This window comes from Fukomys damarensis, unplaced genomic scaffold (genome assembly GCF_012274545.1).
Source record: "Fukomys damarensis isolate Sample0158 unplaced genomic scaffold, DMR_v1.0_HiC HiC_scaffold_16, whole genome shotgun sequence".
NCBI classification, from domain to species: Eukaryota; Metazoa; Chordata; class Mammalia; order Rodentia; family Bathyergidae; genus Fukomys; species Fukomys damarensis.
In genome coordinates, this window is record NW_022900928.1 from 40,372,864 (window position 1) to 40,400,035 (window position 27,172).

The following is a 27,172-nucleotide window of genomic DNA, read 5'->3' on the forward strand; positions in this document are numbered from 1 at the left end:
TGGGGGGATAAGCTGTATTTATCAAAAACTAAAATCAGTGAAACCACATTATTTTCTTCAGTCTGGCTGTATCAGAGTGGTTTTGACTATGGTGACATGTTTTGGTCAGACCACAAACTTATCATCATGAAGAACACAATGCACATTTTCATTGCATGGCTTTTGACAACAAGAAAACTGATTTATATTTTCTTTTGGGACCTAGTTCAAGAAGTTTCATTGAGAGAAGGGCTTTCAGCTTTGTTTCCTCTCCCATCCCAGAGCAAAGAGTGTTTACATGCATGCATTAATACTCTTTAATTCATCTGGTGGGAAAAGAAATTTTTAAGTTGATGAAGGTTTAAGAATTGGAAAAGTAAGACAGTATTTTATAGTTTATCAATGTAATGAGCCTTGACATCTTATTTATTTATTTACTTATTATTATTTTTTGGTTCAGGGGATTAAACGTGGGACCTTGTGCTTGAGAGGCAGGTGGCGGAACCACTGAGCCAAATCTCTGGCCCCTTGTCATGTTATTTAAATATTATTTGTAAAGAACTGTTGCATAAATTTCTTCTTTGCAATTTAGAGATCCTTTAAAAAGCATCCAGAGATTCACAGTCACTTTGTTATTGTATGCACCATTGTGTCAAAGAAAAAGCATGAATTTTAAAGAAAGAACAGGGCTTGAACAACAACTTATTGTGTGATCACAAGTATTGATATTTCTATTTTTGATCTTTTTTTAAAATGTAGATCATAATTCTAACCTTTTGTGGATATTAGGAGGATTAAGTGGCAGAACAGGAAGTTCTTAATTATGGTGGGTGACAGATACTTAACACATGGTGATGTGATTCCTTTATTCCATTCCATAAATATTTTTGAGTGTCTCATAAGTTCTAGGAGTTTGTATTCCCAAATTAACAATGTATACAAAACTATGTTATCAGAAAAAATAAATTATATCAAATATTAAAAGGGGGTATATGAAGTGGAGAATAAAGATAAACTTAGGTAAGAAGAGATAGTTTTTATTATCCAAATAGGGTGGATATTTGAGCAAAGATTTAAAGAAATAAGGGATATTAGCCATGTGGGTATCTGGAGCACAGCCTTCCAAGCAAAGAGAAGATCAAATGAAATGACCCTAGGAAAATAAATTTCTGGTGTTATAATGGAAGAACAAAAAGAAAAAAAATGTTTTTGGATGGAGCCCAGATGAAGTGAAGGAGAAAGTAGGACAGATATGAACAGGGATAGAGCATATAGAACATGAGTTTGTAAGGACTGACTTCCACTTTGAATGAGATGGGAAACCTTTGTAGATTCTTATACAATGTAGTAACATGACCTGGTTTACATTTTAAAAAGATCTCTTTGCTTGGGGCATGGAGAAGATGCTGTAAATAAAGTAAAAGAATAGGGGATGAATACATTTATTAGGTTATTTCACTATTTCAGTAGTAAAAGTGATTAATAATGATTGTTAGTACCAGGGAACCCACAGGGGAGGTGGTAACAAGTGACAGAATTAGGGTAAGAAGAATAAGTCAGTGGGACTTCCTGGTTGATTAAAAATATCTGAAAAGTCAAAAAATGATTCCAAAGTTAGTGGCTGAGCTACTGAAAGAATGGATGTGACAGCAGGTGAAATAAAAGATGGCAAAGACTTGAACTTCAACTTGGAAATGTAGAATTTGAAGTATTTGTTAGTTTAATGAGAGGTCTGACCTAGAAAACTAAATTTAGAAATCTTTAATATGTTGACATTATTTCAGCATAAGGGACTGGTTATGATCACCAATAAAACAAGAGTAGAGTTAAAAGAGGACCAAGACTGAGCCCTGGGACATTTTAAACTGTATTGTAGGTTTTTATTTCAAGCATATAGTTAAATATAAATGTAAAAACAAATTGAAGGGAATAGATGTTAGACCCTTTTGAGAAGATTAAAAAATGCATTTTTTTTTTTTGCCAGTGAAGAATATATCAGAATTCTGTGATGAGGTCATCAGTGAAGCCAGAAACTATTTATTTGTTTGTTTGTTACTGGTGGTCTTTTATTTTTTATTTTGTCATTTTATATGGTCAGTAAATATTCACATTACATAATCATTGCATTTCTTAAGAAGAGTTGGTATGCATATATAACACATTTCAAATCTTTATTCATCTCCTTTCCCTCCCTCTCCATTCCCCTCCCTTCATCTCTTGATCCTCTTCTCATTTACAAAATATCTTTCTCCATGCTTTCTATTATGTATCTTTTATTGTTTCCTTTATTTTCATTTTGGGTTTCTCATATAAAAGAAACTGTGCAGTATTTAGACTTATATGTCTGATTTATTTCATTTAAACTTCTAGTGTGACAAGGTTCATCTATTTTCCTACACATGGATCAAATTTATCTTCTGTATGGCAAATTAGTACTTGTTATATACAAATACCATATTTTATCTATCCATTCCTCTGTTGATGGACATATGGCCACTTCTAAGATTTAGCTGTTATGAATTGTGCTGCTATAAACATGAATATTAATGTATCATTGTAGAGGGATGTCTTTAACAGTGATAAGATAATAAAAGATGGCAGACACTTTTTTAGTTAGAACTGTCATGTCTCATCGTTACTTTATTGAATTTCAGGGTCACTACTGACTTTGTGTAATTAATTTTCTTCAAGTCAGATAATAAAGTAATCTTAATGAAGTTCAAAGAGATGTTTATAAAAATACATTTAATTCAGTATGTACAAATTCATTGCCTACTCTGTGCCATTGTTTTTGCTAGATAGTCATTTACTTCAAAGATCCTACTTTCAAATGTAAACGGTATTCAGTAAAGACAGGTTAGATTTTTATTTGCCATTTCTCATTCATTCTCTTATTTATTTATGCATTCCTAAATCAGTCCATCTAGTTTAAAACTTTATTGACAGTACTAAGCTATTGATATACTAAATAACTCCACTCATCCTGTGAATTAATTAGTTTCATTTTATCTAAGAGAAAGCTGAAACTCATTGAAATAAATCTATTTGCTTAATGTCACACAAGGAGTCATTAGTGGAATATTGGTTTGAAGATGAGACTATGAACTCCAAAGCTTTTTTATTTAAGGCTTATGCTACTGGAAGGTAATAAAGGTGAGTTGTTGCAGACATATCTCACACAGAGTCAAAACCCTCATCAAAATTTTTACACTGCTTGTCATAAATTCAGCTTTCTTAAATTATAACACATGTATGTAGCCAACTTAAAAAGGGAAATTTAGAAAGTGCTCAGAGACCTGGAAATTTTATTGTTATGACTGTTACATTCCCTTACAGCTGGTCACAATTATATATTTGACTTTTAGAAAAGGATTGTTTCCCTAATATAGGCTGTAATGAAAAGGTAAATGTGAAATAATAATACATTTGTCTCTTAATAGCTTTATATTGGAAAAATATTTTCAAACACATACTATCTATTTTTCTTTCTGCCTGAAAATTCCTGTTACCTACTTAACTTTTCATTTTCACATGTGCTCATTTGCTTTCCTCCTAGAAGATACCTTTAAACTTATAAAATCTGGTTAATTTTCTCTCATCAGTATTTTTATAGTAATTAATGACTGCTCCTCATATCCTCATTTTCTCCTCTCATATTCTTTCATTAGATAAATATTAAATTAGTTTATACTTTATGCAAGGCATGCTTAATATGTTGAAGTTGCCTCTTCATTTGTATGCATCTCTGGCTAGTTTCTAGACTCTAAAGTAGGCATTGTGACTCTGACACCACTATATGACCAAGCAATATGTTGGCATCAAATTGGAACTGAACAATTATTCTTTAATGAATAGTTCCATCCTTATGTCACCTTTGCATCTGCTACATGGTATATGGTTCAATTAAGGCAGATAGTTAAGTTAGATAGAAATTATTATAAGACAGTTAGAAAAAGCTGGGCCCTCAGCATAAAAAAAAAAATTGAGGCACATTCACTGGTTAGCATTATACAAAGAGAAGAGGCACTGTGCTTACATAGAGATGAGTAGCCATGGTTGATATTCTAAACAGATTGATCAATCTCCCTAGCCCATTTCCTTTCTGGAAATTCCTTATACCATTACATGTTTTTTCCCACTTGATCCCCACTTAATCAGTACTACCTGGGTGACTGCACTTGTAATCTTATTGGTTGATCATCATTTTTTCCCACCTCATGCCCACCTTGTAATTTTCCATTGGGTCCTATAGTTTTGTCCCACTTTGTACCCACCTCACCTTGGGGCTTTGCCCTATCTATATAACACCTTTGAAGAGTGGGGTAGGTGGACAACCCACTTCCCACCTCCACTTCTTTTTCTCAGACAGAAGTTGTCCTCCTAGTAAATTCTTCCTACTCTTAACCTCCATTGTTCCTAGAACTCATTCTTCAAGTTTATCACATTTCAGATATCCAGCACTTTAGGAGCTATATTGCCCTTATTTGGATTATTTTGCTTATTTGGATGCCATTTTTTGGATTATTTGGTGCCCTATATCACAATCACTGTTCATAATATATCTGTACTCTGAATGCAAACAATTAACTCATCTTTCTTCTCCTATACAAATATGGTTCCATTAAGGTGAAAGTCAGGAAACCTTTTTGTTTTTTGTTTGTTTTTTTTTTGTTTTTTTTTTTTGGTACCATGGATCAAACTCAGGTCCTTGTGCTTGCAAGGCAGGTGGCAGAACCACTGAGCTAAATCCCTGGCCCTGGAAACTTCAATTTATATCTTTATCAATAGATTTTAGCATGGTAATGTAAATAGTGGAAACTTAATAGAATAACTTTTGCTGAATAAATTAGTGAATGAATGATAGGATAACTGATAATACAGCATATGTTCCTTTTCAGACTATTACTTAATCTAGAAGCCAAGAAAGTAGATAGCAACATTCTCTAAACCTGCTCAATTTAAATATGTACAGAGTATTATAACTGTAGTAATAAAAATAAACAAATTTTTCACCTAAACCCATAAGTCTCTCCATAAGAATCAGAAACACATATTTAAGGATTGGGTCTTTAAATTTGGGGGAGAGGTCTAGTTTTTTTAGTGCTTTTTATATGCTAGGTATCAATCCTCTGAGAAGCAGCTGGTAAATTTTTTTTTCTCAATTTGGTGGATCGTGTCTTCACTCTATTGGTGGTTTCCCTTGCTGTGCAAAAGCTTTTTAATTTGATGTGATGCTATTTGTAATATTTCCTGTGGAATTGGTTTTTTTTCTTAAAGTCTTTGCCTACCTTCTGTCTTTAAGAGTTTTACCTGTTCTAGCTTCCCACAGATTAAATGTTTCTGTTTTAATATTTAGATCTTAGATTCATTTCAATTTTAGTCAATTTGGGTTTAGGTTCAATCTTTAACACATGGAAAGCTAGTTTTCCCAGCACCATTTATTGAAAAGACTGTTATTCTATTTCTCTTCTAAGTTTAATTGTAGTAATCAAAGAGCCAGAACATTTTAATCACACTTAGTATGAAAAAACATGAAAGCATCATGAAGATAATTAATATCGACCAATTTAAAGCTGAATGTTTCTTTCTATAGTTTCCTGAAAATATGAGACTTTTTATGATTTCCTTAAAGTATGAGAAAATGGCATTATGCATAAGGAAAAGAGACATAGTAAAAACTCTTGACCTGATTTTCCACTAGTTCTGTAATCTTGGGCAATTTATATATCTTCCTGAGGCTTAGATTACAATTACACTGTAATATAGTAACAACTGCTCATAAGATTAAAAAAGATAATGCTTAAAATGACTATAATTACGATTATTGGTAATGAAAAGCAATCCCTCATGTTTTCATTTAATGTTTTTATTAAAAGGCAAAAATCTTCCAATAAACTAGGACAAGCTGAGGAATACAAATGAAAGAAACATTTATAAGAGAGTAACTCAAATACTGGAGTTATAAAACCTGTCAATAGTTATGCCCTCTTGGAGCTCATCCTCAGCTCCCTCCCAGATTCCCACCAAGTCTCTTTTGTTTGATTCTGTTCATTTTTACTCTCTGAAGTGATGACACAAAGGTTCCAACCACCAAAGCAATTAGGTAACTGAGGGAACCAAAAAACCTTCCTAGAGAATGTTTCTATTGACATTAAAATGTTGGTGTGCACAGCCTTCCTTCCATTTTACAGCTTTGCACTTAAATAAGGTACATTTCTTTATGAATGAAAAGCAGGAAATTATCCTAACTTCCTGTCATAAAGCTTCCAACTGAGTTACTTGTTGAAAGCAACATTATTTTTGCTTTTGCTTTTTTACTTGGTTTTATTGGGTGGATGCCAGAGCCTGGCACACCTACCTGGAAGTGTTTCTGTGGCTTTCGACTAGAAAGCTAAAGATCTCAGAGCTCTTGCCACTTACATCCGATTTTAAATTCCTTGACAGAATACAAATTAAAGATTTCTTTCTAGTATACTTTTTTGTAAATATGTGGCAGGAAGTGGTATGCAATGAATAAGCATTTGGCAGAGGCTTTTAGAGAATTCTGAGTAGGAATACCACATCCAAATTGTTGCCTTTCACCATATTTTTCTGCCAAAGCAGACTATTGCAGTTACCTTCTTACAGAATTCATTGCCCTAATTTAGGCTCTTTTTTTAGACTTTTATTTTTACATCTTGTCTCTCAGTATTAAGTAGCTCAAATAATAGGAATAATTTAAATTATAAGAATTTTAGATATGCAAAAAAGTATAATACAAAAATTAAAAATGCAAATTTAACCATTGCTAATGTTTTGTCATATTTGTTTCAAACAACATAGACACACAGACACACACACACACACACACACACACCCATTCCACATATAAATGAAACATCTTTTGGGGGCTGGCAATTTAGCTCAGTGGTCCTGCTACCTGTCTTGCAAGCACAAGGTCCTGAGTTCAGTTCCTGGTACCAAAAAATAAAATAAAATAAAACCTCTTTTTGAAATTCCCATCTGACTCCCTCTTCTGTTTTTCCAGATGAGATCATCATTGTGAAAGCAGTTTCTTTCCATTTTATGCTTTACAGTAATAGTCACTCTCCAAATTGTGGCTGTGTAAATTATATTTATAAGGTTGCCAACCAGGATTATCTTTCTTAGTCAATTTTTGGGCATTCCTGGAGATAATTTTTTCACTGAAAACTATTCTCTTCGCCAGAATGTAAACATCATAAAGTCAAAGAACTGTATCTATTTTATTCATAGCAATAGTACTTCGGCATACTAAATAGTTTAATCTGATGGAATTTGAGAAACAACACTTGTAGGGAGGATTCCTGACCTGCCCTCACCCTTGTCCCTGAAGCAGGTTATAAGATTCATGTGAGAGATGACTTCAGTGTTCTCTGAGAAGAGAAATAGCCTTAATCACTGCAAATAAAGGAACCCAGGGACAAAATTGAAAGGACAGAACCTAATAAATTTATCCAATTTACATCATTTTCCTATCACAGTTCTTTACAACTCTCCATTTTTCCTCAAATCTAATGTAAAAACTTTCAGACTTAACTACTCTTCTAGTCCTCATTTCCTTAGGAGGTTTCCAGGTTACATAAAGTTTATATTAGCTGGGCATGGTGGCATACAACTATAGTCCCTCTACTTGAGAGGCTAAGTCAGAGAATGAGATCAGGAATTTGAGACTTGCTAGCTCAGTATAGTGAGATATCCTTTACAAAAAGAAAGAAAAATTCATATTCAATAAATGGGTGTGCTTTTCTTTTGGTAATGTCTTTTGCTACAGAAGCCCCAGCAAACAAATATAGGAAAAATGAAAGGAAGAGATGCTTTTCCTTCTCTCAGACAGAGAAAGCACTAGATAATATATTTCCGAATGAATGACTAGTTGATCCAATGGTGGAATGAATAAATAAACGGCTTTCAGTTACCTTTGGGTAAACTTAAGAGTCTTTACTGTAGTTTAGAAAGCCCTCCAAGAGTGGGCCTACTACTTACCTAGCTTTTCTATCTTATTTCTCTTTCATGCTCTCAGTTTTCCTCAGTTCCTATATTTTATATCCCTCTTTCATTTTAGTTTGTTCAGCAATCACCTTTCATTCAATTTTACAAACATCATCGAAGAGGCTATTTTAAATCTCATCTACACTAGCTTTCACGGATATATTTTCCTGTAACATTCTGGTTTTCTTTCTGGTTATGGACACTCAACATCTTATTATTTGTCAATACTGTATTTATTTAGAATGATTGCCATGAGGGCAGAGATCCTGTTTATCTACTCATTGCTAGCATAGGTATGTGGTCATTTTAGGTAAATAATCACTACCTTTTGTCTTCAGTGGAAACTAATCAGAGACATTACCTTGACCTGCTTCATACTTCACTTAGACTTGTCTTTCTTGTCTTCATAGTTTACAAATCAGGCATTCTTTCCTTGTCTTGTTAATTTCTGTTAATGTTTTTCTGGGAAATTATGACTGCCATTGAGAATATGGCAAGCTTAAAAGCTATTTTAATGACTTTACTGATGAAAATACACTCTCATAATTCAACACTATGTGCATGTATGTTTATAGACACACACCCATATATGTTTTTGTGTACAAAAAGTAATCTATGATCCCACCACTCATAAATATATTTTCTTAACCTTCTTTCAGCATCATTCTATGTAAAAAATACATACACACAAATACAAAAATGTATGTATAAATGTATAGATAAAAATTGCGGTTCCTAGCTATTTTCTGAACAATTATTTAATTCTAGGTATATCCATATCTTTTAGGTACGCTAATAATTTTAATGGGTTGTGTTAGATTAAATTAAAGGACACTTTTGTTATGCTTTGAACATTTCCTGCCATATAGGAAGCATTTCATTTGTGTTAATTACTATTTCCTACATGACCTAAAGTTGACCTGAGCTATTTGGAATGAGTTAACTAAAGCTAAATGGCTAAAGGAAAGGCTTGTGGTATTTCTTAAAGAAAGCCCCACACATCTTTGTGGCAGATTTTAAAATAGCTGAAGCCATCAGAACAGTTTTCTAGCTAGCAGTTCTAAGTGCTCTGTTACTTTGAATCAAAGTCACTAATCTGGCCTTGCAAGTAGCTATAGCTTCTTTGGAAAAGAGCTGTAGAATCTAATGAAAATTAAATTTCATATATCAATGTGAAGATCTTGCCATGTATGGCATTTAACCAATCCTCTGTTCCCCCAACATGCTCACATTTAAGCATGGGCACAGATTTCATTCTTCTGTTTGAAAACCTCCACTGGTCCCACACTGTTTTGGATAAAATCAAGCTCTTTAGTTAAAAACACTCTTCTTAGACTGGCCCAATACATTCTTTATTCTTCATTGATAACATTCCTTTTGTTTTACTGAAAGTTGGCAGATATTTAGTGAGAGCGTCTACTTTATGTCAGGCATTGTGTTACATGTTGGGTTTACAAAATTGGTAAAAATACAGTTTAGAAAAAATGATTTAAAGAAGGAGATCTAATTTTGATATATAAAAGAGGAGACTTTGTAGTTTGAGTATATTAAAGAAAGTTTCATGGGGAAAGTGAATAGGGGATAGCAGAACTGGGAGGGATGAGTGAGAATTATTCAAGGAAGAAAACATGGTAAACACATTCCAGGCAGAAAAGACAGCATATGTGCAGACAGGAAAGAATAAAATAATTTTGCACACAGATAAGAATTTTAAGTAGTTTTTGCTAGTATAATGTAAAGTGAGAGGTAGAAAGTGATAGTGATTAAAATTAGAATGATTATAGGAAAACGGGGAGAGGAAATTTTTTGTATTATTTTGAAAACCTTAGAATGTATGTTACAGAGCTATGAAACCAAGCATTGAGTGATGTGTTCAGGACACACTACTCCAAAATACAGCACTGTAGAATTGCATTTGAGAAATAGCACAAGCATGAAGGTTACTCTCATCTTCCTCCTGCTTTTCTCCCTCAAAGAAGGCCATTAAACTCTCATCGAACAGAGGATTCTGCACAAACAAGCCTTGCTGATTTACTTGTGCATTTTACCATTATATCATACCTTTGTATTTACTTTTTTACTTCTTTAAGTCTATCTACTTCTTCATCAAATCTAGCATGAAAATACATAGGCAAATCTATCTCTGTGGGGCTTAATTTCCTTATAAAAGCTCCTATGTCATGTAAAACATACATATTTTAGGCCTTTATTAATTTGTCTTTTATTCTAGGGACTTCAGCCATAAAACTTAGGAAAGGTACTTCTTCTCCCTTCTAATAAAATGGAAGGTGTATGTCTATTTTAGATATATTATCCAATTGCAGATAAATAGTAGACTTACAGCCATGTAGCATAAATCTGGGGAAAGAGAAATAATTCATTATAACAGTCAAATGTGAGTTGTACCAATGGAGATGGGGGAGGAAGTTTAGAATAGTTAGCACCTTAAATAATCAAGCTTATTAAATGACTGGACATAGTTGGCCAAGAATAGAAGAGTCTAAAATAACTGATTTCTTTTTGGTTGAGGCAGTGAGGAGAGTGGTGGTGTCATTAATTGAAAGAGGAAATGTAATAGGAAAAGCAGGTACAGTTCATGAACTTAATTCGTGCCACGATTCTGGAAAAGATGGCCATATTTGTATTTGTGTGCCATAGTCTTTTTCATCATCTGATGTAGAGTCTGCAAACAAAAACAAAATTTTGTCAAATGTACTGTTGGTGAACCAAATTGTTCAAAAACAAAAATGTTCGTGAACCAGGGTACCGCTGTAAATGGTTTTTAAAAACCATAATGGTGAAGTGATGAGGTTTGGAAATGCTCTTTTGAAATAACTTTGGATTAAACAAGTAGAGATAATCAGAAAGTTGCTAGATTCATAACTTGGATACTCAGGAAAAGAATACAGGTTGTGTTGGACTATTCGAAGTCAATAGTGTGTAGCTAAGAGTAATAACCATTAAAATAGATGAGATCACTTGAAGAGCTGGCATAAAAGAAGACAATAAGCTAATGATGGAACCAAGAAAACATACATTTTTAATGATCTGTATGAAATGGAACAGACAACATCAAATAACATAAAAAATCCTGGGTTGGTGATTAGATAAATCAGAGAAGTCTCTGTTGTGACATGCCTGGCGGAAAAGGAAACAACAACAAGAAAAAAGTATAGCACTGAGGTCTTTAAATTGAGCGGAAATGTTTGTAAAATGAGGATGAGAAACTGATCATTAGGTTTGGCAGTAGGGTGGATCCCAGTATCTTTTGCCAAATATTTCCAAAAGCATGGTAAGGACAACAGACAAACTATTTTGATTAATCAGGTGTGGAAATGTTTAAGAGAAAATGTGGGGCCAGGGATATGGCTCAGTGGTTCCACCGCCTGCCTTGCAAGCACAAGGGCCCAAGTTTGTAATACTTTCTCCCTTTTTCTGTAATACTCTTTATTTCTCACGTTTAGTATTAACTAAAATGTGTCTGTTTTCATGCTTTTCTCCCACTAGTTTATAAGTTTCATAGAAATTTAGATGAAAGCTTTTCATTCCCAGCACTCAATTCATTTTATGGCACAAATTAAGACTTTGTCAAATTAATCATCACTTTATTATCTCAAAGGCATTTTAAATTGATCTAATCTAAACTAACTCTTGGTCTTTATGAAATAGCATATTGATTTTTCCCATATTCAGGAAAGAAAATGGCAGCCTTCCTTAAAAGCTTCTGTGTCCAATTTACCTGTATATGTTCTTTATTTTATACCAAAATATATACTGATAGTATACACCATTTTTTTGTTCAACACTAAGAATCCTTGTCTTTAGTAGTAAGATAACTATTCAATTTGTCTGTTTGCTTCCACCTTCTATCTTTCTCCAAATTATTCACCTTTACAACAACCAGAATGTTATTTTAGAAATATAATTCCGATGAGAGTTTTTTGTATATGTACTGAAGTTCCTGTAATGTTTCCACATTGTAATTAATTAAACACTCAAATTCTGAACTTGTTCTCCTAGGTTATGTATGATTTTGCCTTTGTTACCTTTCTGATCTCTTCTGGGACCATTTTCTTTGCTTTCCCATATACAGTCCTACATGTTTGCTCTTTTCTTGGCTAAAAATACCCACATTCTTAACATTTGCTAGGTATTTCTATATATCATGTAGGTCTCAGGTAACTTTTACTTTTCCAGAGAGATCATTTGTGACTACAATTTGCTAATTTGCTATTTTCATTTTTAAACTCCTGTTCTTTTACTTCATCTTTCTTAACACAACTTTTCAGTGTATGTATTTGTGTTTAATTCTTCTTTATCCCACAATATAGTAAAATATATAAGAACTACTATATAGCAACCAAATGATAACAGAATTTATCTTCTTTTTGTTCAATTTTTATAGCATAAGTTATTATAGTGAAAATAATAGTAAACATATATTAAAGTAATGAAAAAACCCACTACATTTATTTTCAGAAGGATAATTTACTTCTGTAGTACAGATACAATTTTTTTACACATTATCAATCTGCATACAGTTGGGAAAACTATCTGTTATAAATAAGTAGAGATTTTTTATTCTTTTAATTATTTTGTAAATATTACATATTAACAACTATTTAATACATATATTGTATCAGGTCTTATAAATTACATATACAAGAGGCATATATTGATACAATTTTTTATTCTGTATTTTGTAAGATCATGTTTCTAAAAAGGAATATTGTTCTTTCATTAATTCAATATGTGTGTCTTTTGTTATTTCTATTTTATAATAATATAATTAATGTATTATAACAACTATTTATATAGTTTTTACATTATATTAGATTCTGTAAGTTATTTATTGATTTAAATAAAGTATGCAGGAGAATGTGCATAAATTGTATTCAAACATGACACCATTTTATAAAATGGACTTGAGTAAAGGCATATTTTCCTTTTCTGTGTAGGGTCCTGGAACCAATCCCCACAAATATTAAGAGATACTGCATTCACTAACAAGGTTTTTAACCATGTAAGATAGTTAACAGGCAAGGTAGTTTTAGAAGTTAGCAGTATCTATGTTAAAATTAGAAGAAAAAGAATATAAAAGTGATGTCACTAATACTGTTCCTCACTTCCTCCTCAAGAAAAACGATCATAATATATTTATATGGCAGTTTAATTTTGTGTGCATTTACACACACATGTAAAGTAGTTACTCTGTTACATAAAATATATTAAAAGCTTTGTGTTCAGTACTGAGTCAGCTCTGGGGAGACTTGGATGAATGGAAGAGAGCTAAAGAAAGCTTGTTGTTTAATGGCAAAATTAGGACTAAAATGCTATCACAAGGCCCTTAGATATTTTATTTTTTAATTTTTAATTTAATTTAATTTTATCTTTTTTGGTTTTTTGAGACAGGGCCTCATTATGTAGTTGAGGCTGAGCTGGAACTCATTATGTAGCCCAGGCTGGTCTCAAACTCACAGTGATCTTCCTTCCTCAGCCTCCTGAGTGCTTGGATTACAGGTGTGCTCCACCACGCCTGGCTCCTTAGATATTTTATAAATCAGATTTTTAAAGAAAATTTTCTATAACTCCAATTATTAAAAAATCTTAGTGTGACCATGTCTCAAAATGCTTGGGATCACAGGATTTTTATAACCAGGTCTTTGAAGTAAGCTAACAGAAGTGTAATGGATAATCCCTTACCTTATGACTCTGACATTGATGACCTTATGATATTTTATCCTCTAAGATTCTGCTAAAATCCATCTTAACTGTGAAACCATTAGATAGCCTGACATCCTGTATAGTGAGTCCTCTGCCCAGAGTGTTCTTGTGATCCTTACAGGACATTCTTCCTCCTTTCTTGCCTATAAATCTGCATTCTGTTCTTACATTGTAATGATATTTTTAATTTTGTTCTTTTTCATATGCTGCAGGTATCTTTAAGATAAATGGAGCATCTTAATTTGTGTGTCTTTAATTCATTATTAGGCAAAGAGGCGCATGAAATGAGAGCATTGAGGAAAAGATGGGAGGAGTCATATTCTGTTTTTTATTGTAAATATTAAAAATAGCTACTAAATATAGAACAGAGAACACAATGACATGTGGGAACATTCTTTTGGAAAAAAATCCCATAAGGCAGGACAACAAAGTGAGAAATAATAAGGTAAGTCTTGTTCAGTGCCAATATTACTTAAAAATTCTTACCGTTGGAGGCTCCTGTTTCAATTAAGGAAAATCATTAAATAAGGAAAACATTTGTCAAACTTTTACCCACTTAGGTGCTGATTTTGTTTCCCTTGTATATGTTGTGACATTTTATTATTTTCCTAGCTAATACTTTCTCCTCAAATGACATAATAAACTGGGGATCTGATTAGGAAATTCTGGATGTCTTTGGAATGGGCCGAGTGTCTAGTAGACAACCTAGAAATTCTGATCTAATTTGGGAGATGGCATGGAGTAAAAGTATTTTCATAATTACGGCAGGCTTTCGGTAGATTTGTATTCCCTCTGGAATTCTCTGTCACATAAATAAGATGATCAAATATGAGAATGCTTGAAGAAGTGATCTTCTTCTTCTATATCTATCTTTTTAGTTAATTTTAGAAGAATGTGCTGACATTGGGATACATGTACCTGTCAGATCATCAGTGGGCCACGACCCCAGGTGACACGCCTTGCAGGTGTACTCATCAAAGACATATTCATTCTCTTTGCAAGGTGTGCAAGTCCAACAACAGCTGACTTCTCCCTTCCGGATCACCTAAGGAAAATATTTAAAATTTTGATAAATTTTTTTAAAATTTAGCAATTGCATATTGAAATATATTATACTATTTTACAAAGCAGAAGGGACCTTTACATAAATTATTTAAAATGATGTTAGGGCGAAAAAATATTAATACTCTGATAAACTAGGGTGAGTTTAAATAATGAGTCCTATGTAATGATGCTGCTTGGTAGTAAGGCTCAGAATTAGGATAACTATCTTTCAATACTTACAATAAGTATTTTTGTTTGAACTCATGTATACACATGGAGTTGTACAAAAAACTTGAATTTTCATCAACATTGTGTACTTCTCTTTTCCTCAACCTGCCTTGGCTTTCTAACATTAGTAAATAATTGAATATATAGAAATAATTATATATTCCACCTTTAAAAATCTGTCAAAATTCATAAAAATAATTTAGGAATTTCTTTCGGATAAAAAGAATCAAAGCATAAAAGGTTTCTTATAGGAGACATCCCTATAGCAGCTATGAGTGGCACCTGCTTCTTGTTTTCCATAATTTAAGTATATTGTTTTATATCAGGAATCAGACTGAAGTGCTGTGTGACTCAAATGTGCATGTCAGATGTCAGATGGGGCAAGTATAGCTCCTCCCCCAATGACTGCCATGGAAACCTAGGCCTTGATCTGTGAAGTGGCAGGGCTCTGATGAGTTATGTGCACCTGAGGTCAGAATTACCCTAATTAAAATCCTTACTCGTGAATTATGGCTTCTCACTAACCCAATTGCTTGCTAATTGCATCTGGTCCCAGTACCTGTTTGTTTCCTCAAAGTAAGATAAGCAGTAACTATTTCATGAAAAAATAAATTATTTTGATGTGCTATTTCTTCTGCTAGGACAACAGGGAAGGACTAGTTACACACCGATAGCTAAATGCCCTCTCAGTTTTAATTTCATTTTCATCTTCTTCATTGACTGCTTATTTTCTGGAAGCATAGCTAGGTTATATTTTGTCCAAAAGTTGTTTTTCTCTGTCCTCAAATTACCAGGCTACTTTTACTTGCTTTTTTACCATACACTTCTTGAAGTTTAGCTATTTATATCCTGTGCCACCTGACAGGTTCTTTTCTCCTGAAGACCCAGATAAAGTTGATAACTGAATTTTCATGTCTTACTCTCATTCCTCTTCTTTGGATTGCCTTTTCCACTGACCAATATCTTACCTAAGAGTATGCTTGGTTTGTCTCTCTCAACCTATTGCTACTCAATATCTATCTCTTTCTCCTCTTTTATTCTTTAAAAGGAAATATTCTTCAGTTTTCATTCTTAGTCCACATCTTTTATCAAAACTTTCAGGCTGAGTAGTTTTATCTACTCCAACATATTCAACTTGAGCTGTCCCTCCTTTCTAAATGTGAATCTTTCACTTTCTCACTGTTCTAGGCCAGTCCTTCCTGTCAAGCTGTCTCAAGATCACCATACTACCAAATAACCCATTTATTTTTCTCTGAAACATTCCTCATATTTTATTCCTAATAATGTCACTCTGCAGTTACTAGCACTTAGAATTCAATTTATTATGTTGACCTTGTTTCACTTTTTCAACCTGATGTTGGATCATAGCTGACTGATTGGGCCTGCCTATCTAATGTTTCTCCCAAATATATCCCCCCATCCCTTTTGCATTCTCATAATTTGCTTCCTAATTCAAGGCATTTTTTTTCTCCACCATCACAGTGTACTTCAACTTTTCTCTTCCTCATTTGTAATTTTTTATGCTTATGTTCATTAATCTTCATTTGTGTAAAAATCTTGGTTAGAATAACCCTTTGATTCCTGTTTAATAAAAATTAAGTCCAATATATGTAACATGACACTGAAAAATCCCACAAATCTGGCTTCAATCCATCATTTTAACTTTTTCTTTTGTAATACCCAATTAGACTAGCCATTTATGCATCCTGGATTATTTACTGTTGAATAAATGTCTAACTGACCACTACTATACCTTTTCTATTACTTTTCTTTCTATATAAATGATCTGTCTCTGAAATCATAACCATTTATATGATCCAATGTTTGGCATTTTATCCAGAACAAATCTTTCCTTTATATGAATTCACATAATCTATATATATCTGTACCACAATCTATTATATCTGTACCACTGATATTAACCATTATGTTAAGAGACATTCAATAGATATTTGTTAAATTAGTTAGAATTAATGTATTTTCCCAACTCTAAATTATTGATTCTCCCCAAAAGCACTGTTTTTAGAAGCTTGCATATGGATAAAGAATGGGGAAGTTCAAACGTCTCTTTAATTGGTTCAGTCTGCTCAGACCAACTATCAAAACTCTTGTGGGTTGCATACGAGGCCTTATTAAGAATTAATAAGAATAAAGTAAAAAAATAATTTCTGACATTAGAAGTTTACAATGTAAAAAGTAAAACAATTGCCAATTTTTATCAATGAAATTGATATATATTTACAATACATAATAATTGCATTCATTTTGGGGAATTGGTACACACACATATGTACATATCATATCTTGATCATTTGTGATCCCCTTTCTTCTGCTCTAGTTACAAAAAAAAAAGTTAACACTGCTGAATTTACAACAAAAATTAAGGAAAAGCAGACTTCATTTTACCTTTATCTGGCCTTTCTCACATGGTTCACTGCACACAGATCTGATGACATTATTTTTCTTGGACCATACTTCTTCATCATCCATTTTTAATTCTCCATTGTCCCAACTTCCAACATTGATATAATCAAAATAATCTTTTCCCATCTCCTTGAAGTTCATTATTTCATACCTTAGGAACAAGAGTACAACAATAATTCAGCTAAGAATATAGTCATCTATGAAAATGTGGGGGATTTTGCCCCCCCAAAATATATCTACATTCACATAAGCAATACTGGAATTTTCCATAACAGTGCATTTAGGATAAGAAAAAAAAAAACCTGTCTGTTTCATTTTCTCTTCAAAGACCTTTTTCTTTTTACATTCAAGCTTACACCTGAAATAGAAAATAATCCCATGTGAGAATGAGACTTGACCTCAGCAGGATGAAAGACTGTTTTGAAATTTCAAGAAGTTTAAACAAGAACTTGTGAGAAATGATAGGAAAGGTTTTATCTTCATTTGAGTAAAATCATAAAATTTCTTTTTATTAATTTAATGAGAAATTTGGTAAATCTTTTATCTTTTTCTCAGCATTAGGGGATATAGGGGAAGTTTGGGTAGGACCAGATTTTACTTTCCATAATTACCCTTCATCAATGGTTAATTTATATTATAAGATAAATTTCAGGAGTTGTGGTTTAAAAAATCTGAAAATAGTTTCTATCACACCTAGTACAATGTAGAAATAATGGAAGAGAGAAGTGTTTTGTGAGTTCTCAGTCTTTTTTTACCTGTTACTCTTATTTTTGAGTATGTATGGAGAATAACCAGTGTGCTTATTGAAAAGCCCTTTCTTTATATGTAAGAACATTTCCAGAGAAGCACTTCTGAAATAACTGAGAACATTGTAGGATCATTACCACCACTTGTCAGTTCATACAGTTAGGTCAGAGTGATACATGTTTTCACATAGAGCTCTATTTTCTTTACACTCCCCACCCAGTACTTTCAGTACTGACATACAGGCTCATAAATATTTCCTTTAACTTTCTGTGCCCATCATATTTAGCTATCTGGAAATGTGTATGGAAGGAAAATTTTCTTGGTTTTGGGATCTAGTAGTCAGGTAATCATACTCAGTGCAGTACATACTCTATACACAAATTGAAAAAATAAATGGCACCAGTCCATTTAAACTACATTGTAGCATTCTGTTTTTATTCACAATCACATTTTATTTTACTTTAGTGTCTTTTTCAGAATATCAATCCATTTGTTGTCTGATCAGTATCTTAAGAGGTAACCTGCATTTTTTAAATTCTAAATCACTAAAATTTGTTGGTAACTGCTTAAATTCTATTTCTAAATCAATATTTATAGGATATTTTCCTTACATGCTGTCATAGAGATCAGATGGCTGTTGTGCATGCGGTCAGTTGAGATATTGCAACACAGAGCGCTGAAGTAAAAAGAACTCATATATATATATATATATATATATATGTCACTGACTGCTCCACATATATAGGGCTCTGTGTCTTAAAAGGTGACTCTCTGTGAGCAAATAACTTTTGAACATTCTAATCTAAAAGAGAAAGAAATATCAAAGCCAGGAGGCTTTTTTTCTTTACTGGTAATGATTTGAAAAGGTATCAGGGTTTCATTGCTCTCCTGAAAAATGAGCTGTCAGCCTCATTCCTACCCATTCTTAATGGAGACAGTGTAGTCCAACCTGTTAAAGTTACAGATAATGAAACTGAACCTCAGTGAGGATAGTTAATACAACCAGGTTTCAGCGAATGGAAACGTGGGAGCCAGGCCTTAAACTAAGCATCTATCATTCAAATCCATTCTCCTTTCTTTTCCATTTAATTATTTCAGCTTTGTTCAGGACATCCAAGAGATCACCTCTCTGTTGCTTAAATATTGTAAAGAGGTAAATAGCTTTACATTATAAAGTTATCTCTATATTCGTGGCTCTTCAATTTATGTGCAAGAAATGGTAAAAAATAAAGGGATACAGTTTTTTAAAAATGAACATGAAAACTATAGAACTGAAATGTCATATCTACCAGAGAAATAATTTCAAGAAAAGTTAAATCTTCATTTGGCTTAATTCATCAAACTGTTAAAAAGTTAGAGAAAATGAATCCCCCCCTTTGGAATTAACCCCCTTTTCCCCTTGGTAATTATTTCTTAACTAGAAGACAGACACAAAGAGATTGTATCGATAAGATAGTATCAAAGTAAGTATTAATAATATCAATAAGTGCTCTAGTGGGCCAAGAATTTAGCTCAATGGCACTGCAGCTGCCTCGCAAGCACAAGATCGTGAGTTCAATCCCTGGTACCCTACTCAAAAAGCTCTGATTATGAAATTATATGATTACATTTTAGAAACTTCATTAGCAGTGTTTTTATTTATTTATTTATTTATTTTATTGTTGTTTTTTGAGACAGGGTCTCACTATGTAGTTGAGACTGACCTAAAACTCACTATGTAGCCAAGGCTGGTCTTGAACTCACAGCAATCCTCCTGCCTCAGCCTCCTGAGTGCTGGGATTACAGGCATGTGCCACCAGGCCCGGCTAATAGCAGTGTTTTTAAAAAGAAATGGGTAAGAAAAATGTACTATCAAAGGTTCTCCCATTTTCTTGTGGATTATAATATTTTTAAAAACTTTTTATAAATTCTATATAGATTTTATTCTCTAACTAAATAAATTAATGTTTCAAAAATCTTTTAAATTTTAGTTAGGAATTAAAACAGTGGCTTTTTGCAGTATTTACTTATTAATCTAGAAGGTTGTATTTTATTGTCCACTAAAGAGCAGTGTATAATTTGGTGTCCTTTGTTATTATTGACAGGTTTGGTAAAGATCCAAGTCACACATAATCTGTACTAGAAGCAAAGATTAGAGTGATTTTTACTCCAGTCACTGGACAGGAGAGTAAATTCCCTAGCCCAGTTTCTCTTTTTCCCTCATCTCTATCCCTCTCCATTCTCCCACCATTGGTGTCTATATCTCTCTGCTCCTGAGCCTTCTTCCTTATCACAGTGTGTCCTTGCCTAAGATCTCTCTCCTCTTAATATCTTTCTCCTCTTTCTGTGCCTCCATGTCTTCCTTAACTGGTCCATATTTTAAAGCTAAAATAACCTGAATATTTGAAGTGAATTTTATGTATCACCAAAACCCAAAATATATTTCAGCAACAAGTAGTTTAATTAAGGCACTTAATGGAAACTACAAGAAAGCAAGTTCTGTGAACAGAAATAGTACATCTCCTAATGGCATGGATTCTGAAAAATTGAGTGGGTGTCCAAAGATCAAGAGAAAGCTCTTTTCTTGGGGCCGATGATAGGATGCCAGGGGAACTGAATAAGAATTGAATTGTGGGAGAGGACTGTGGGGAAAATACTGCTCTTGCGCTTGTCTGAGTTTATACTTTTAATCTAAGGTCCTTTTCAAAAATTTAAATGTGTAATTCTTAAATATGCACTGAATTGGCAGTGGGCTAACACTGGTTCATGAAACAAAGCAATTGTAGTGGTCTGTGCCTTAGGAGTTAAGTAACTATAGATTGAAGAGAGACCACAAACACAAATAATAAGTTACTTGAAGTATTTTTATGTACCATTCCATGAAGCATTTCAAATGTAATATAAGTAAAATTATTTTTGTAAAAATCTAAGGTAAATTCTTATTTGATGCTTTTCTAACCTAAGTGTTGCTCTAATTAATTTAATATTTTTATTTGCTCCATCTACTTTTCTCTTTCTATTTCTCATTTCCGATCTTCTGAAGTTAATGTTTAAAAATCTCTTTATTAGCATTTAATGATACCTCTTTGTATTAAAATGTTGATGACTGCTTAAGAGATTGCCACGTGTATTCTTATTCTACTAAGTATTGAATTACTTAATGGAAAATTTTAGAAAATTGCTCCTTTATAATTCAAGTCACTTTCCTTTATGTTCTTATTTTGCTTTAAATACTTGTCATTCAGTTTAACATTTGCTTCACATGTTTCCTCTCCCCAGTTACAATTGGTTCTAAGGGGTAGCCAGGCTTCTTAAACCTTATTTTGTGATGAAATCACTAAAAAAAGGAGTCAGCGACCTTAATTTTATTAACATTTTGTTGTTAAAATTTTAGGATTTGAGGTCCTCTGGTACCTTATAAACACTGCTACTGTAGTACAGAAACAGCCATAGTACGTAAGTGTATGTGACTATATTCCTTTTTGTTTTGTTTTGTTTTTTTGTTTTTTTGTTTTGTTTTTTGAGACAGAGTCTCACTGTGTAGTTGAGACTGACCTGGAACTCATTCTGTAGCCCAGGCTGGTTTTGAACTCACAGAGATCCTCGTGCCCTCAGCCTCCTGAGTGCTGAGATTACAGGCATGCGCCACCACGCCTGGCTATGTGACTGTATTCCAAGAACCTTGTTTACAGCAGACTCAGTTTTGTCTGCATATGCTAACTTAGTGACACATGATAAAGATAGTTGGCAGTAAATACTACAGATCTCCATTTCTCATCTGTAGTTCCCAAATCCTAGAATTCTGAAAACTTCAAGACTCTTCATAATTCATTTGGATGTAAAACATGAATCTATCTGAAATTATCTAGTGACAAGACATGACTTCAACTATTACGAGGTAACTTACAATTTCTAACACTTACTGTGAATATTCATATTTTTCTGCAGAGATATTAAATGTGTTAAGGAATACTGCTCCACCAAATGTTGAAAGTATTGTATTACTGTATGAACTAAATCCTACATGTTTTTATGTAAAACATTGTGGGTTGATAGTACTCTAATCAGAAGTGAGTTTTTAAAAAACGATTAAAATGTACTCTCAGGCAGTCTGCAGTTATGTGTCAGAGTGGATTCCCATCTTTGGAAATGTTTGGGATCTTGCTGTTATTACTGGCAATTTTGTGGAATCCCCCATTACCTCAGCCTGCTCTAGTTCCTTGCCCAGCTGGGAATATTTTTGATCCAGTAGAGCAGTAATTGACTCCATAGCAATATTTTGCAGAAAGCATTTCTTTTATACTTTTTGATACTGATTGATTCATTGACATTCTAGTGTATAAGAAGTTGAAACCCAGGAAACTTTGAATCTTAATTATGATTTACTAGACTCTTTGATTGTATCATTTAATCTTTGTAAACCTCAGTTTCCTTAGATTGAAAAAAGAATAATAATATGAAGTTCCTCGGATTAAAAAATATACCATTAATTTGTTTGACTGAGAATACACAATAAATATTATATATACATATATATGTACAATATATGTAGTATATAATATATAATTTATATTTCTATTGCCTAGGCTGCTTATAAACACATAACTTTATATAAGGAAAGATAACTGGATTAGTGGGAGAAACAAAAAGCTGCAAACTACCCTTTCCTGAGTCTGGTCCATGTCCTTAGAGGTCAACTTTATTACATTAATATAATATCTATACTTAGCAGTACATACATAGACTAAAAAACTACATTCCCAGAAATTGTATGCAAAATGTTATGTATATTATCATGAAAGAACATCTAGAATTTTACCAGGGTCTTTAAAAGATTCATGTTCCAAAAAAGTTAAGAACCAGTGGACTAAATGTATCCCCCTCCTAGCATATTTGGATTATGTATGAGGTAGGTGCGTTCTACTGAATCCATTAAGGTTCCCATCGGAATAGAACTGAGCCATCTGAGAAATTTCCTCACTATCAGGTTTGTGGAACTGGCTTGGGCCTTGACATAAAAACTGAAATTGGTGGAACTGCAGTCATCAATCTATTAACACGTTGCAACCTGACATCAGTGCTCGAGATACACACAAATGTAAATCTGTGTATAGCTATCAGAGTTTAAGCCTGAGTTCTGAGTCTGAATACTGAGCTCATGGGTCAACCATCCTTAAGAAGATTTATAACACATTTTAAGTTTCTTTTGAATTTGAGAAAATGCTTGTGTTTTTTTTCCCCAGTGGATACACTGAACATCCAAATAGTAGAAGGCAATATGTGAAAAGTCAACTTATCTTGGCACACAGCCTGACTGGTGCAATACTCTTCAAGTCTCTAGAACAGAAAAAATATCCAGGTTTTAGCTCGGCTGTAATATTGGAACCATTTGTCACATAGCAGTCTAGCATGTGAGATGGCAACAGCTGCATCCAGGACAGTTCCAGCTTACTTCAGAATAAAAAAATGTGCTACACCAAGATTTCTGGCAGAATGTGTGGCCACATGGGGTGTGAGTGGTAGAGGGACTCATGAAAACTCTTGGCAGAGCCAACCAGTACTTCTGCAAGCACAGCTGTTAAGCATACATTGTGCTGGAAGAGCACTTGGAGTTTTGCATCAGATGACCAAAGGACCCCAATTGTTCAAATGCAAAGCAGAGTGAAGACTTACCCTGCTACAAATCCAAATGGAATTTCAGTGACGCTATCATTAATGGATTGAAACAATCCAGTGCAGATTAATGTAAGATTTTGGAGCATTTAGATGTGAATTCTAGTGAGGTTTTGATACCTAGTGATTTCTTTGAAGGCTAACATATAATTATAAGAAAGTTCCATATTTCTCAGGCACTTCTCTATAAATAATGAAAAGTGAAATTTCAGAAAAGGGCAATTTAGTTCTCAGTGAGGGACAGATTGCTCCAGTTGAAGGATAACAAAGTAAAATATGACTTAAAATAGGCTGTAAGTATAGCAAACAATATAAAAGCACCTTGACCTTTTTAGGGATTAAAAGAAATTAATTGTTCCTGTTTCATAGTAGGTTTATGATCCAAGAAGATAACAGAGATTAGGCAATAATATGGTAAACATATTGAGAAATGACAGAGATTGCTTTTATTTATTTATAATAAAGTGAGTTTCCTGGCTCTAAATGTAGGTTTCTGATGTGAAAATTTCAAAAGCACATTTTGGACCTCATCATCAATACTATTTCTTGGTCACAGGGAAAAACATAGTAATTCCTTTGCTCAATATGAGATGTCTGGGCTAACATGGCAAGGAATACTAAATAACTACAAAGAATAGAAGCCGGCACCTCAGGACCAAAAGTTGTTCATTGTTTAAAACCTATTGTGTACAGGAGAACTGTAACAATACCTTCCTGGAGAGTCTCCATTCTCATCAAATAGGATCATATCTCCAGAAACCCCAGTAAAATTGGTTTTCATCAGGGAGTCCAAGAGTTTCCGTCCATCAATTGGCTTCATTGCATCACAGAGTCCTGCGTAGCCTGGGCAGAGGGACATCTGCATATTATGGAGCCCGTAGGCCATGGAATAGATTGCATTGATCACAAATCCCATTTTGGAATCTTGAACATGATGTGTTCTCAGAGTCAGAGAGCCTGTTGGGAAACAAATTAGGGATCAACTTTGAAATTTAATTTTACTGTAATTACTTTCATGGTTCCTGAATAATTAAGGAATGTATTGGAGCAACTTATATGAGTTAGAATCAGAGGCATTATTAAGAAACAGCTGTCAATATTATGCCTAACAATTATCTCCCTTTTTAGACTTTTCTTCCAAAACCTTAGAGAAAGGTCCAAATCTGGTAATTGAACTCTGAGGATAGATGCAGAATGACAGTGTATTTCTGTAGTGCATATTTTGTCTTAAAGATTTATCAATTTCCTAGCTGTGATAATGTACTTTGTGGTTCAGAAATCCTAAACAAATCTCATTTCTAAACTATTAGGTCCTCTTGGCTGAGTAAACTAAATCCTCTACCATCTGGCTTTATAGTACTTATTGGTGATTTATCACCCATCACTTCTAGGCTCAGAGCATATGCTCTCCATAAATTGGCCTATTTGGAAATTATGAAATTTAACATTCAAACACCATTAATTCATTAATTAATTCAATAAACATTTATTGAATTCAGCATTTATATAAAGCTATGTGATTAATCATCTAGGTAAAAACAAAAATGAATTAGAGATGGATTCCCACTAAAATAACTTCTCTTGTATCAGTTCTGTTAGTAATGATCTGACTTATTTTTTATATTCAAAATATAAAGATATGAGATATGCTGTGTAACAATAATAATAGACCTGATTTTTGGTTTGATTTTGCTTTGTATGTGAGGGAGTATGTATTTTGATTCTGTAGTGCCTTTTTTTGGCTGTATTTTCCCTCAAGTGTTATTTCATAGAATTTTCTAACTTTGCTTTTGTGGAAATTTATTCATTAGATTTAATCTCCCTTTCACTTCTCATTTATATTTTTTCCATTCTCTTCATATTTTCCTCTCCTCTCATACTTTCTCCTCTCAACATTTATTCTTATATATAAATATTATCATTAATACCTGATTTTTTGCTAACTTATCCTGCCTTATTATTCTCCCCTTCTATTTCTGGGTTAGTAAAATAGTAGACAGTTTTCAAACAAATTTTCAATCATATAGTGATATATGGTTGGTTCGTTAGATGTTGATATTACTTACAGTATTTTCTCCTTATAGAGGTGCCAGGTATTTTAATAGGTTGACCAATTACTTTCAAATGATACACACACAGCTTAGGGTACATCACAAAGTAAGAGCCACTTACAATAATACACCTCCACAAAATAGTGTTAAGGTTATCCATCTCAAGTGATTTGAAAACCTTAATACAAACACCAAGGATTGTGAGAAAATGTAGCATCTGTCAAAAGTTCAAAACTCACTAGGAAACAATCTCACAGACACTGAAGTGGATTAAATTCTAGACAAGAAAACTTTATTTATTATAATTAGTAATATGATAATCTGGGGTTTTTTGAGACAGGGTTTCACTGAGAAGTTGTAGTAATGCTCCTGCCCAAGTACTAGGATTAGAGACGTGTTTTGCCACACCTTGTTCAGACTCATAATTTTTTAAAGTTTGTAGTTAAAATTTCCAGTAAATATGAAGAATATACAAATGAGCACCTGAATGAATTGATTATTAAAATGGCCCATGAACTCAAAGAAGATGGGCAACTGAGTGAATTAAGGAAGATAATACAGAAGATGAAATAGCACTTTAATTAATATACAGAGGTTACGATAGAGAAATAAATAAAATTCCTAGAAATGAAAACTTAAATTAGTCAAATAAAAAACTCAATTGAAAATTTGAGCAGTCAGCTAGATGAAAGCCAATGAAGAATATCAGGTCCTAAAAACTATGTGTGTGTCCTACAATATTCAAGCAGTATTAAAGCAAAATCATAAATATCTCAAAATATCCTACTTCTAGGTATATTTGTGAAAGAGTTAAAGTCAACATAATACAGTGGCACATGCATACCCGTGTTTACAGCAGCAGAATTCATAATAGGTGAAACTTGGGAGCAGCCTATATGCCCATCAACAGATGAATAGATAAGAAAATACGGTATTTATACACAATCAAGTACTACTGTGTCATAAAGAAAGATAAACTTGAGTCATTTGTAGGAAAATAGAAGAACTTTGGCACCATAATGTTAAGTGAAATAAATCAAAATTACAAGCTGAAATATCACATTGTTTCTCTTATATGAAAAAACTCAAAATATAAATAAATTATAGAACAAAGTAAAAGATAATAGGAAACAGGAAGATAGGTGCTTTGCAAAAGGGAAAGAGACTAAGAGATTGGCAAGAAAGAAGGGATAAAAAAAGAATGAAAGTCTGTCAGGTACATATATCAACTCTCCATGATTAATGTCATCATTATGTACTACAAATATGTACTATTAAATTAAAAAAAAACAAAAAACAAAAAACAACAAAAC

The 27,172-nt window shown here is 33.1% G+C and overlaps 1 protein-coding gene across 1 annotated transcript in view; it reads right to left on the bottom strand.

Annotated features, from left to right (window-relative positions):
* The window catches only part of Grm5 (glutamate metabotropic receptor 5), a 527,108-nt gene that overhangs the window by 74,037 nt on the left and 425,899 nt on the right, over positions 1-27,172 (bottom strand). Inside the window, exons 5-7 of the mRNA XM_033763941.1 lie at positions 24,519-24,765; positions 17,392-17,560; positions 14,632-14,758 (exon numbers count right to left, since the gene is read on the bottom strand). Coding sequence (XP_033619832.1) covers positions 14,632-14,758; positions 17,392-17,560; positions 24,519-24,765 — 543 coding nt within the window. The remainder of the gene's footprint in view (positions 1-14,631; positions 14,759-17,391; positions 17,561-24,518; positions 24,766-27,172) is intronic.